The sequence below is a fragment of the Mus musculus genome, chromosome 3, assembly GCF_000001635.26.
Source record: "Mus musculus strain C57BL/6J chromosome 3, GRCm38.p6 C57BL/6J".
In the NCBI taxonomy this organism is placed as follows: Eukaryota; Metazoa; Chordata; class Mammalia; order Rodentia; family Muridae; genus Mus; species Mus musculus.
Window position 1 is genome coordinate 154954276 of NC_000069.6, and position 14453 is coordinate 154968728.

At 40.2% G+C, this 14453-nt stretch overlaps 1 protein-coding gene across 4 annotated transcripts in view; it reads right to left on the reverse strand.

Moving 5' to 3' along the window:
- The window catches only part of Tnni3k (TNNI3 interacting kinase), a 269117-nt gene that overhangs the window by 167985 nt on the left and 86679 nt on the right, over positions 1 to 14453 (reverse strand). For all 4 annotated transcript variants that reach the window (XR_375539.1, NM_177066.5, XM_011240155.1 and 1 more), the window contains exons 8-11: positions 7676 to 7820; positions 7498 to 7602; positions 3415 to 3509; positions 2665 to 2814 (exon numbers count right to left, since the gene is read on the reverse strand). Coding sequence is in view for 3 of the 4 variants with exons in the window: in NM_177066.5 (NP_796040.3) it covers positions 2665 to 2814; positions 3415 to 3509; positions 7498 to 7602; positions 7676 to 7820 (495 nt within the window). In the remaining variant the exon portion in view is untranslated. The remainder of the gene's footprint in view (positions 1 to 2664; positions 2815 to 3414; positions 3510 to 7497; positions 7603 to 7675; positions 7821 to 14453) is intronic.

Consider the following 14453-nt stretch of genomic DNA (forward strand, 5'->3'; position numbering starts at 1 on the left):
CTATTTTACTGACTCTCCTGTATAAAAGGAATCCCACGTCATTTTTATTTTTTCACTAGCAATCTTCAGGCTTGTGTATTTTTCTGTCTCGCCGTCTCTAAGCTTACAGTATTCCCATCTCTCTTCTCCTTAATGGACTTCACCCTATTCAGGCACAAAACCTTCTAGATCAACTTTGTAGCTGAGACAGCCTACCGCTTGGTAATTTTGTGTGTCAGTGCAATCTCTGAGGACCCTCACACTTAAAAGAAAATGAGAAACTTATTTTACATAAACTTTAAATATCTTAAATTTCACAGAGGAAACTGGATTAGAGGATAAAATTGGGAGGGTGATGGAAGAGCTGTGCAAAGGAATCCAGGGAAGGACAAGGAAAACCAAAGGCCATTCAGAAAATTATATGGAAGCCTACTGCTATAGAAGCTTTCTAAATTATCTACATATATGGAAGGGGTCTAAATGAAATCATCAAGTTCACATCTCATGCCACCAAGTAAAACCTCAAGTGCCAGAAACTTGTTCTATTCTGTTGAGTCATTGGCCATTATCACAGCGTATTGCCAAGATTATTGGTTATTTTTCATGGCATGGAAAGGCCAGATGGGTGAGGACAGTGCTGACTCATGTCATACAACCTGGGGAAATCAGTTATCGCCCAACTAGAAGATTCATATTTCTGACTGGCTTTCCTAGTGTAAGGTGCTCTACTGGAGAAGAAAGCTAGTCACCAATTCACCCACCTACAAACCCTGTGACCTGCCTGCAGGATATTTTGGCTCAGTACAAATGTTATAGGAGTGATCAATCACTTTTTGATTACATTTAAGACCCATTCTGTGACATGGAACCCATACCTGACACTGCTTAAGCGACCAGGAATCTGATACTAGATGGGTCATGGGCTCAGGGAAATTCCACTACTGTCATTTGGCTCAAGAGACATGGTGATAAAACGGTTTCTAATAACATACTGCTACACACATGGATTGATGCACATCATGGAGTCAGTGCACATCACTGAAGCTTCTTGATGCAGTGGGTTGAAATTAAGACGCATCCATGAACTGGATATTGTACAGAGCATGAGCCAATTGAGTACGGAATGGAATGTATTTATCAACCCCCTTGCCTCACATCTCTGGGACCTTTTCAGCAAGGGGTTGGGGGATAGAAAGAGGGTAAAGCAGAGAAGTCAGGGGTGATTCCAAGGAAAAGAATTGACACACATATGAATTCAGAGATTATTGCAGCTCAAACAAGACCTGTGATTCAATCCAGGCAGGTCTCAGAACATAGAAGAGGAAGTAGACACAGGGTTCTACCCCCAACCAAGAAGCTATTTACAATTGATACATTGTAGCAAAGGGGAAATAGCTTTTCTACAATGGAGTATCACTGGGTTATCAACCACACTCCAAGATAGACCTCACACTATTTACTGCCCACCACTGTGCATGACATAAAATTATCATGCCTATTAGGTAAACTCTTTTAGTGTATGCCAACAGCCCTTTGGGTTCCACCAAACCAAAGGTCAGGGATGGCATTATATCCCATTGGACATTTAGAGACGTCCTTACATGACTATAACATGTATATCTGTTGTTTTCACCAATTTATTTGAAAATATCATAGTTTATGACTTTATTTTGTTCTGTAGCTACAAAAACTTCACGAAACTATTAACATATTAGACTATGGTATTGCAATAACCTAAATCTGTGTTTCTGGGTCATGGTTGCTCAATTTAGCTCTGGAATAAACTCTCTCTTAATCCTTTTAAAGTGAAAGCTGTGTGTTTTGTGTCATATCTCCCTTGTTTTATAACACAGAAATCCTTAGCAGAGTTTAAACTGATAAATTTTCATATACATACATACATAAACACAGAAATACATATATATATGTATAATGCATAAATACATACACACAGAAATACATATATATATATATACACATACATACACACATATACATATATATAATACATACATATACATATAAATACATATATACACACATTCACACATAATACATATATAATACATAAATACATACACACATAAACACATATACATATACACACATACATTCACACATAAATACACACATAATATATAATACATAAATGCATATACACATAAATATATATATATACACATATATACACACATAGTACATATATATAATACATAAGTACATACACACATAAATACATATATAGATATACACACATACATACATAAATACATATATCTAATACACAAATGCATACACACATGAATATATATATATATATGCACACACATATAATACATACATATATAGCATAGATCAACATTTTCTTTAAGATATGAAAACCAACTATAAACCACTCTGCTATGGTCACTTATCTCTCTTGTTTCTCTAGAGCTTAGAATTAAAGCAGCCCAGTCCATTTCAGCATCAATGCTAAGAATGAATCAGCTCATTTACAGTCCAAAAGTTGCTTTCTCTAATAATGGCCTGCTGGATTCTGATTAAAGTCTCCAGAGCCTTACACACAATTTACAGAGGAAGTGGAAGGGTTCATGTCATATAAGCAAAGAAATTATTGATGCATTGACATAATCTATGCACATGGTTCAATGTGTCGCTGCAGAGAAGCGATGATTAAAAACATACCTTTCTCATAAGCCCACATCAAACATGTCTGCTCATCTTTTTCACCACTAGACCTGCTGGGATCACAAGCAACTAGATTCATATCTGCACCATTATCCAGTAGGAACTGAACCAGGCGTATGTGGCCATGGTAGCAAGCAGAGTGTAATCCTGTGATGGAAAAGAACAAAAGGAGGAAAAGAAGAAAGAAGAAAAGATGCTTTGATGTCAAAAGAGTTACCCCACAAACAGGGTTGTTTGCAGAGATACAAATCCCTAATTGGTGTGCAAAGAAGAATTAATTTTATTACTGAGAAAACAGGTGTTATATTCAGCAATAGAGGGACTCTAGTCTAGGCAGCCTTCTATACTGACTATATTAACTTGGTGTGTTCTAATTTTTCATTCCTCTTTCTACAATAATTATCAAGAACAAATATTGCCTTTACAAAAATAGTATAAAGACCTCAACCAGTATTTTTCTTGAGCACCACACCAAGGGCAGATAAATGCCATGATCATCAGCCTATTGTGATGGAGGGAACACAGGATGCAAAGATTGTATGCAGGTTTGAACACAGCAGGGAGACTGCACAGTGTTCGGGGAAACTCAATTGATTTTTAATATTGCCATTTACCATTAATTCTAGATGATTCTAATTGATAAAAACACTGCATCCACTGGGGCCTGACCATTATCAGCCTCTAGGCTCAACACCGGTTTTGAGAACTGACAGTCAGGGGTAGACAAGATGTTCTCAGCAGTCTTACCTGTGTGCCCATCTCTTCCTCGATGGTTAATGTTCACAGCATTCTGATCAAGAAGGAATTTGACCAGGTCAATGTTCTTGCCATAGGTACAAGCACTGCAGAAGCAGAAAATAAGGGAGAGAGATTGCTATATGCTGAGTCATGTCTCCACAGAAGTCCTATATCCCAGATTTTTTTCTATAGACTCTATTTAGAGATATTGCCTTCTAAGACATAGTGGAAATGCAGTAGTCATTACAGTAGATCCTAACCCAATCCGGTTGATGACTTTATGGGAAATGGAACTTGGGGGTAAAGATGGTGCAGGCAGAAGGCTGAATACAGGAAAGCAGAGGAAAGGTGATCATCTTCAATCCAAAAGGAACATTTGTACAGGAGACAAAAGTTGTCAGTATATTGTATATCTGAAAATGTGAAATGGTGTATTGCTGTTGTATAGATTTCTCAGAATGTGTGTTATTATGGGAACCATAAGAAATGATACAAACTTGATTAATCCAGGACAATCCAGAGAGAGACAGAGAGAGAGAGAGGCAGAGAGACAGAGAGAGGGAGACAGAGAAACAGAGATAGAAAGGCAGAGAGAGACACACAGAGAGAGAAACAGAAACAGAGAGGCAGAGACAGAGTCATAGACAGAGACAGAAGGAAGAGGTGGGAGAGAAAAGGAGCTGAGAGGAGGTAACAGCCCTCCTGTGAGTGCTGTTTACCAAGGGCAACAGAACCACACATTAAACATCTGGAGCAAACAAAGACTTGTATGAACTTATTATTATTTTGGTCAAGTGTTCTCATTGTTGTCAATTCACCTTTAACCTAGCACATCCATGTGAGACAATCAAATGTGTATTACAGACAAACTTTTGTCAATTTGAAGTAACAGTCTGAAATTAGTCCCCCAGGAAAATGACCCCCGATCTGTCAAGGCTTCTGTGACCAGAGAGTTGGTGCTCTCCAGAGAGTAGGTGCTCCAGGTTGTCCCCTGTTCAGGGAGCATGTTTACACACCCTCCAGGGACCTAGAGTATGATCGGGACTCTAAGCTTGAGTTTTTATTTTATCCTGTCTACTTGTGTCATGCTGTTGAAATTTCATGCTATGGATCCGTAACACACACAGTGGAGCATGCTCATGACCAGCTCTTCCCAGTTGGAAATAACACTGGCATATTTAAGGACCCCAAACAATTAATATTTTTATAGATGAATTTTGCATCTGGGTCCATTGAACTACTTAAATGGAATTTCGACTTCACATGTTTCCTGAGATACATGGGGGAAGGGTGTGTGTAAGGCAAACATGTTGCCTGTGTGATACCTGCCTTGTAGCTGGGGCAGGAGCAACTTACAGGAGCAAGGGCTCTTTTGGGGTCACAGTTAAAGAGAGAACAGTTTGTTATGCAGGGAAGGCAAGCAGCAGAACCTGGGGCAGCAGATCAGCCAATGCTGCCGTCGGGAAGTAAAGGGAGACAGGCTGGCTCCACTAGTTTTCTTCCCGTGTGCATTTTATAGACCTGGAAACTGCCACTCACTTTCAAGACTGTCTCCCCTCCCCTGCTGCTAAACTCTTCTAGATATATCCCCACATCCAGGATTAATTTTGTATCCAGTCTAATCTGACTAATTTTAAATTGAGACAGGAAGAAAATAAAGATTAAGCAATAATAACTGGCTTTTGTTTTGAACAAGCAAATGTCAGAAATGCCCCCTCTCCTGCAATTGGCCTTTACAGAAAGTGGTCACTCTTGCGATCCTTCCAAACCGAAGGAGTTGAGGCTCACTCATATAGCATATGGATCAGCCCACATCCAACCATGGCTAGAGGAAGGGAACAGGGACTCAGTTCTAGTAGAGGCAGTCTCCTGCATCTCACTACTTCTTCCTCCTGGGATGGCCTTGAGGAAGCCATTCTTAATGAAACTGCCCTGTGTGACAAATAATTGCCCACTGTGTGACACCATATGAACCAAAGGCAGAGCTCACTGTCTCCTAGGCTTCTTCCTGGTGTCAGTAGGATGGCACACATAGCAGTGTGTGTGCTGGTGGACACACTTCTGGTCACCTTCACACTTCACAGAAGGGCTTCTGTAAGGAGATAAGTGATTCTAGTGTGTTAATGTTTCTACTTCCATCAACACAGGGCAGGTCTGCAGTAGATCTTCCTTGAATGATTGACTGGGTTAATAAATCGATAATCATCACTATCTTGGTAAAATGGTTCCTTATCACCTTCAACTATTTACACTGGAAATTGAACTGCAATGTTACCCATTAAATATAGTTCATTATCCAAGTTGCTTTATTAGTACTTTCAAAACAACTAGTTATAGGACTTGGCAGGTCAAAAATATATATCGGTATATACACATGTGTGTGTTTATGTGACTATACCTAGATATGTACATGTGTGTATGTATGTATGCATGTATGTACACATGTATGTGTTCATATGTATACACACATATATGCATATGCTTATTCATATATGTGTGTGGATACACACATATACATATACACACATATGCATGCACACATGCACATACACACATATGCATGCACACATGCACACACACACATTCTATCATGGTTATGTTATTTTGTAGACCTGATTGTATGAATAAACCCTTGGGTGTTAGTGAGTTAAACCTTTGCATGTGCCTGTGAGGACTTTCCAAGAGAGGTTTAACTGAGACCTCTTCTGAATGTAGGTGGCAGTGTCCCATGTGCTGGGGTCCTAGACTAAATACAGAAAGGGAAAGGAGGTGCTGGCAAGGTGGCAGCCCTCACCTCTGATGCCTGGCTGCCCATGCAAGGCAAACAGCTGCCCAGTCTCCAGCCATCATTACATTCATACTTTGCCATACTGTGTCTCCTAAGACTGTGAGACAGAATAGACCCTCCTGCCTGTTGCTTCATGTGAGCTATTTATTTGGCCATAGCAACAAGAGAAGTAGTTAATAGATAATTAGATTTGCTTAAATTTCAAAAGATTTCTGAAGTTAAATGTGATAATGTACACAATAACCTGGAGTATAGTCTCTGCTTCCTCCCTAGGTGCTAGTTTCCTTAACTTTCCTTTCGTTGTAATGGGTTTGATTGTTAAAAAAAAAAAACAAAAAAAAAACAACAAAAAAAAAAAAAAACAAAAAAAAAAACAAGCCACCCTGCAAACCCATATTATATCTGAAGGTTTGATGCCTGGTAAAGAAGTGCAGGATTAATGTTACTTTAGGATCAAAGAGTCTTTTACTTTTCTATTATCCACCAATGCAAACCAAACAATATGCAGACAACAGATCAGCCTGGAGTATAGTTTTTAGAAGTTGTAAATTAGCTGAGAAATATGTGATGTCTAAGCTAGTCAAAGTTTATTAAGTTCAAATTATTTTTGTAGCAAAATAACAACCCTTTCCAAGCAAGGGCTCCTAATGTTGTAAATCACCTCCTTCCTCCTAGAAAGCTTAGGAGCTGCTGTGGCTCCGGGCTCAGCAGCCCCTTGCTTCATTCATGGGGTGCATCTTTCCCAATCACAGCTGGTCTTTCAGGGCACTTCGCTAAGCATACTGGAAAAGGGTTTTATGGATTCCAAGAAAAGAGCTACATCCTGGGTATCCCAATACCATCCTAACTAGGCTTTTAGCAGCTGGCAGATGGATATCTTGGGTAGACACATTTGCACATAAGGTTTAAGAAAGTGAGGGAGAAAGTGTCGCATTTGATGTTGATGAATCCTAGTAATGAGATTCTTGTCAGAGAGAGCACACAGCCCCTCATGGCAGCTTTTCAGAGAGTGAGTAGCAATATGCTTACAGATGTTGATAGGCCTGTTGCCTTGGCAACATCAGTCCATGTCTTTGTGGCTCCAGCCAGAAAAGCAGCATCTGGAGACAGATCCGTTTGCTGATGGAAGCAGCTGCTTCAACCTTGCCTTTCTGTGCCCAGCCAGGCTTTTCTTCCGCCCTACCTGTGTGCTCACTTTCTGACTGCAACATCTGTCACTGTTTGTTATGGCTTTGTATAAATGACTTGGGGTGCTGAATGGTGTCAGCCAAACTCAGTGTCTGGCACACAGAGATATTCTCTACCTGTGAAAAGCTGTCTCACTGAAGATGTTTTCCTTAGTCAGACTTTCAGTTCCTGTTACGTGGACAATTTCCTTGGCAACTTCAAAATTTCCATTGTAGCACGCCCTGGATGGGAAGAAGAGACTTTAATAAGTAAAAGGACATGAGTTGGACATGATAAATGCTAAGTCATACTCACAGGTGCAAAGGAGTGTCACCATAGATGTTAATGACGTGAGGCTGAACCTCCAAGTCACTCTGGAGCAAGTAGCTCACTATATTGTGGTGTCCAAATCGAGAACAGAAGTGCAGAGGGACATGGTCTTCATTGTCCTGAGCGTTCACTGCCATTGATGAAAAAGCACAGATATGTCATGTGGAATCCATTCTTTCTTACCCTTCATATGTACACAGTCGTATACTTTGCCTACATGCCCAAGATATTCCTGGAAATTGCCAGTTACTGTTTATAACAGAGGACGCTTAAGTGCAACCAATGTAAAAAGTTATACTTCTATTCTATTGTCTATTATCTTATCAAGCAGGCTTTCTTTTAGTGCTTATAAATTCTATGGACTACAGCTAATCAAATTTGTCTTGCAGTGGTGTAGTCATACAAGGATACCTGTGGTCTCTTTCCCATTAGTATCCATTCCAAACTGACCCCCTTTTTCATCTGACTGATGTTCAATTAAACTTTGAAAAGTCCTTGACTGTTGAGAAGGTCAGTGGACGTAGACCTCTGCTGCTAAAGCTATGGAACTGAGTTCTCTCTCCAGGATCCACATGGTAAAAGGAAAAAAAAAACTGATTCTTATATGTTGTTCTCTGGCCTCCTCAACATAAGCTTCTGTACATGCCATGCCCAATATGCAAGTCTCATCTAGATCACTAAACCCAGTAGTGCTGATTCAGTGGGTGGAGGTGACAGCCAGTCATCTGAAAGTTTAGGGCACTGTACAGGAGGTGCTGTACCCCTCAGCTGAGAGACATGACACTATTTTACACTAATAGAGAAGCATTTCAGAGGAGGATGCTTAACTGGATCTCTGTCTTTTTCTTTTAACCATACAGTTTTATAACTCTCATGGTATCTGAAGATTCTGTGTGGAACCTGAATATGTGAATTGAGATGACATACTAACACAGAGATTGAAAAATATTCTCTAGCACTCTTTAAATGTTAGGTTCTAACAGGCAGGAAAAGGACCATTTAGAAGCTCCAGACAGGCGAAGGTGAGCCTGAAGAGGTTATCTGTGTTGCTCTTGGACAATTCTCCTCAGAGATCTTCCACTCTTCACACTTATTCAGATTGGGCATCCCCCATCTATGACACCTTCCAGTCCTCTGCATATTAGACCCTGGATGGAGTGGAAATTTCTGATTTCTTTGGAGACTCAGTTGTGTCATGTGATATTATTCTGGAAATTGCCTTATGAAAGGATGTTTTTGCTGAAGCAGACACATGGAAGAATGCTTGCTAAGGACAGGCATATGGTGTTTTTCTGGAAGCTACCTGGAAAAAGGGCATGTGATGTTTTGCCTGAGTGGACGCTTAAGAAAACACATGACGTTTGGAAAGGGTATAAAAATAACCTAACAAACAGTGGATGACACTGTGTGGTATTGGTTCACCTTGCCACTCAACACTTTGCAGAGAGAAATGCAACTAAGAATTTCTAGTAGTTTTCAGGCAGCTTCTTGCTGCTTCTGTCGACTCCAGCTGATTGGCAGAACCTCCCAGTTTCTTCTGGGTCAAACGTCCATTGCTGATTCATGAGTGGTGTTTGCAAGTGGATTGAGTTAACACTGATGATTCATGTGAACTGAACTGCTGATATTCTGACAAGGCAGACTGGATTCACCCCAAATAACTATTTCTAATCAGGTCCATATCCTCCTTTGCCCTACTAGCCTTTACTTTCCACTACCTCTTGTGTGCTAGAAGGGAGGTTAAAACATTTAAGTACACTTGTTAAAGTGGGTTTTGAAGAATATAAGATACACCTGACTTTGGAGCTCATGACATAGGAACACAGAACCTAGTCCTGGCATTATGATCTTTAGTGACAGTAAGGTTATCCAATTTCTCCTGGTATTGATTCCAGCCACAGGATCAGGGTCCTGGCTGGTGGTTTGTAGAAGCCCAATGTCTTCATGTGTCTGGCATTGCTGGCATCATCCCACTGAATCAGCACGACTGGCTTTAGTGATCTATGGGACACCTTTAGGGTTGTGAGGCTGGAGATGGTTCTTAGCTGGGAGAGCTCCAAGCCTGACTCTTCTGCTCTGTTCAGACTCAGGAACTACCTCACATCTGTTTATTCTCCTTTCAGAAAACAACAGGAAAAAAGGTGGTCTGGGGAGCAAAGGGCTTGTTTGTTTTTATCTTTTCTAGTCATAATCCACCACAGAGGGAACTTAGGACAGGAACTCAAATAGGAAATGAACCAGAAACCATGGGAGGATGGAACTTACTGGCTCAATCATGGGTCACGTTCAGCTAGCTCTCTGACAGCCCAGGACCAATGTCTTGGGGCTGGTGCTGCATGTTGTGGACTGGGTCCTCCTATCAATCATTAATTATGATGTTCTCTCAAAGCCATGGTTAGGGGCCAGCCTGATAAAAGCAACTCTCTGACTGAGGGTCTTTCTACCAAGGTGTGTCTAGGTTGTATCTAGTTTACAGTGGGCACTAATCAGGACAACAGCCTTTTAACACAGTCCTTTCATCATTATTAATTAGCTTTGGATGCCTGGAAAAATCTGACTATAGTCTCACTTTTTAAATAGTCACTAACTATCCATCACTGTACCAGTGTTTAGATACTCATACTTTATCAGTCATGGCTATAACAGAGCCATTATTGGAAACAAACAGAAAACATTCATGAACCTTATGTTTGTAATGCATTTAGAGTGATACTTTTTATGCACACACATTTAATGAAGTTCATTCTACCTATTTCCTAATTTCCCTTAAAAGTGTTTGTGTTAAAACCAATAAACTATAAATACATAAAAATATATCTTCAAAGAACATTGTCTAGTTGCAAGAAAGGCTTAATAATAACTGAACACCAACTGCTCAATTCTAGGTCTGACGTTAATTCAATATCTGGGGAAGAAAAATAATTGGATCAGCTGTTCTAGACACATTTGCTTTATTATGATTTTTCTTTCCAAAGTCACTTATTATTTGATGTGTTTTTACAAGCAGAAGGAACAGAGGGAACATTGTTAAATGATGAACAATCTCTAGGGAAAGTTAGGGAAGACCATAGTGACTCAAAAGCACACGTAGCATATTCAGACTGGTGACACACCATCATGTAGCAGTTAAGGATGACAAATTTGCCTGCTAGCTGCTGCATTTGTTGACAGCCCCTCTCATTAATTGCCCTGGAAGGTCTTAAGTAAACAGATAATCTTCAGCTATAGCCCCAAAATTCTCCTGCAAAACCTGTGAGCAATGCCTCAGAAGAACACCCTTCCCCCAGAAGACAGTCCTGGTTCATTTTGATCTGCTTGTCTATTTAATTTATTTTTCATGTTCTGTGAGAAACCTGGTAGAGTCAATGGCATGGGTCCATGCTGGAGCCCATGGAATTAGGAGTTTGTTCCAAGGGTTCCCAAGTTTCCACCGAAACTTTCAAGGAATACTGGCACACTCCTGTGGCCACTATGGAGAGCCAACTGTCTATCCTCACCTCTCCCAGTGTTATTCCTCTTCATCAGAAACAAGTGAACTTCAAGGTATCCTGACCTGATAAACTCTCCTCCCTGTGCTGCAGGCATTCTGCCTTCCACTATACACTGAAGGGAGGTGGCATCAGACACAGGGTTCACACAGCTTTGCCATGGTCATTGTGAGATATTTTTCTTTGTCTTGGACTGATTTATAGAGACTAAAATATAAAAATTATTACATTATCCAGGAACACTGAGATATGATGATATTTATCAATGGTATTCTGCTTGAAACAGCTTTATGTTTTACTAAAGCCAGGTCTGGCAGTGCAGGATGTTCTCTGATCCCAGATGGATCCAACATAGGAAAATGATAACTTCAAGACCAGCCTGAGCTGTAGAATGAGTTCAAAGTCAGCAAGGTAACTTCATGAATGCTTGTCACCAAAATGATGAGTTATTTTTTAGTAATAGGCAGTTTATTTAGCGTGGGCAAAGCCCTGAGGCTTAATCCCCAACAAAGCAAGTAAAAACTCTAACTAATATATTTAGATAAAAGAGTGTTTCAAAGGAATACATGCACTTCATTATCAGGAAAACATTTCAAAGTCTATTCCATTTTAAAAAAGAATTAGTGGTTTGTGAAAGATTGTTGGATGGTTGGATATGGAACTTCCTCTTCCTTATTTCTGATTACTGACATTACCATAAAACAAAACTTCGAGATTAAGTCAGCAACGACTGAAAAGACTATCCACTGTCTAAAATAAATTACACATGCTTACTAAATAAGTGTCCTGTCACAAATCTGCATATTTCTTTCAATGGCATATGTTTAAAATAAAGTAGCCATCCTGACCATGATCTTATAGGCTCTTTTAGAATTATTTTTCCTCTTAGGTGTGCATGTATGTACCTCTGGTGGATTTGTGTATGGGTTGTATGTGTTTCTGTGCATGTGTGTATGTTTATATACAATTACAGGTGCTCACCAATGGGAGGGTAGAAGAATGGCAAGTGTTTGGAGCCCTCTAATGTGGGTGCCAGCAGTTGTGCTCATGTCCTCTGAGTGTTCAGTACATGCTTTTAGTTACTGAACCTTCTTCCCAGCCCCCATCTTGATAGATATTTAGAGAGTTCTGCAGTAGCCTGTGGCATGTTAATAGGGGCCTTATATTAAAGAACTTCAGTGTTTAACAATGAGTTAGCAAATGCTAATGAATGTCGAATTAAAAAGTTTCCATTTTTCAACTTTGTCAAAAGGATAAGTTTTAAGGACCATCTGAGCATCTTCAACCTCTTGACATGAGGATTTATTTTTTTCTCTCTCATGCCCCAAGAGCCACACTGAAGCAGAGTAGAGACTTGAAACACCTGTCTGAATAGACACACTCCTTAAATGCACTGAACTGAAGAGCCTGCCTTCGGAATTACATTTTGGCAATTTTGTAAACCTGAATTTATTCTCAAATGGCATTCCATTTCCATGGAAACACAGTGTAAATACTAGGCTGCAAATTGTCCATCTTCTGGGGCCATTCATTTAATCTTCCTCTTATGCTCATTTGCCATGAGAAAAGTCTAGAGTCCTAGTGAATCATCTTGAGGGTCAGCTGCATTTTAAAAAGGCAAGTTCACTGATGGTGGGTCTTGTGCCATCTGTCACAGGGGTCAGGGTGTGCTGTGTTTTCTGCAACCCACTGGTGTGCAAAGTGGGCTTCATATCAAGTGTACTGGAAAGAAATAAGAATACTTAAGTGTTTGAGTCGTGCTGTTTTTTTTTTTTTTTTTTAATGATTGAGTAGGAAGAATGAAGTACTTGTGTGAGTCGGAAAGAAAGCACTAGAAATTATCCCGTGAAGCCAAGGTATACAAAGGGGACGGGGCTGCATGAATTTCGATGCCTTTTGCAGAAGAGTCTTTTGATCCTGGAGACGTGCTGATTATAAGCGGCACCCATTTGACACTACTAGGTTTTGGAATTGTGCAGGAAAATAAAAAGCTGAGGCTGGTGTGGATAAAGAGAGGGAAGAGAAAATGCACTTCTGGTTCTCTGGAAGAACAAAGTAATTTCATAAATGTGAACATATAGCCGGGCTTCCTACAGATGTGCCTCAGCCTTGCCTAACTGAAGGAATGAGTGACTGCCCAAGACTTAAGTGAGGTCCACACCATTCTTTTGTTCTGATCGTGCATGCTGTCTGTGGTAATACTATCACTTAGACACCCAAGTTGTGCATGATGGCCTATAGAAGACAATGCAAAAGGAGTCCTTCAACTTCTACAAAACGAAGAGGCTGACGTGAACTACAAGCTGTTCCAGCACTCTTGCTGGGATGTGTGAGTCACTGGGCTTCATCACCACTGGATAAAAGCATTGATTAGCTTAAGTAAGTGATTACCAATCTGAAATTTAGACCGGAGGAGCTGGCAGCTCTGTGGTCCTGAGAACCTTGTCCTTTTGGAGCAGTGTATCCTTTTTGGTGCAAAGGGCAGCAGCTATCACTGATCGGCATTTAATTAGCTCTCTAGGGGGGCAGTGGGAGGAGGCTGGATATGCCTGAGAGGATTTTATGACCAGATGCAGCTCTCGGTGAATCTGTGTCAAAAATAAAGGACTAGGAGAATGTTGTCTTCTTTAAGGCTACTTTCAAGCAATTTTCCAATATTTATTTGATAATTAAATAAATTTAAAAATTAAAATAAAAAAGACTAAATTGATGACCCTTAGCCTTTGTGCCTATCAAAATTTAGTATAATAGTAGATTCTCAGTTGTTGGGAAGGCTGTAGGGAGCGGGTGGAGTACCTTGGTGCAATTGGAAGACAGAAGCAATGCCTGGGAGTATCTGCTTCGGACTAGAAATTTCACATTTACATATGTATCCAAGAGAGATAAGTGCATCTGTCAACCAAAGGAGCAAAATGGGAGAAACATTGAATTACAGCTAGGAAGAAGCTGGAAATAATAATGGTGGGATATTTGGAGCCTAATGCAGTTTAAAAGATAAGACTCTGCTTGCCGCAGTAATGTAGGTAAATGAAAAAATTAATCTGGAAAGTTTGGAGTTGGGAGGTGGTTACTGGAGTAAAAGAACTTCTTGGCAAAGCTTGACCAAAAACCTGGGTATTGCTTGAGAGTACTGGTAATCACCCTGACATTGGAGGCAGAGATAGGAGGACTGCTGGTGTGTTCTAGCTGCTAGCTGTCCTCTAATTTCAGCGACTAGGTATCAAGGGACTCTGACAGTGTAATAGAACAAGACACCAGATGGATCCCTAGAGTCT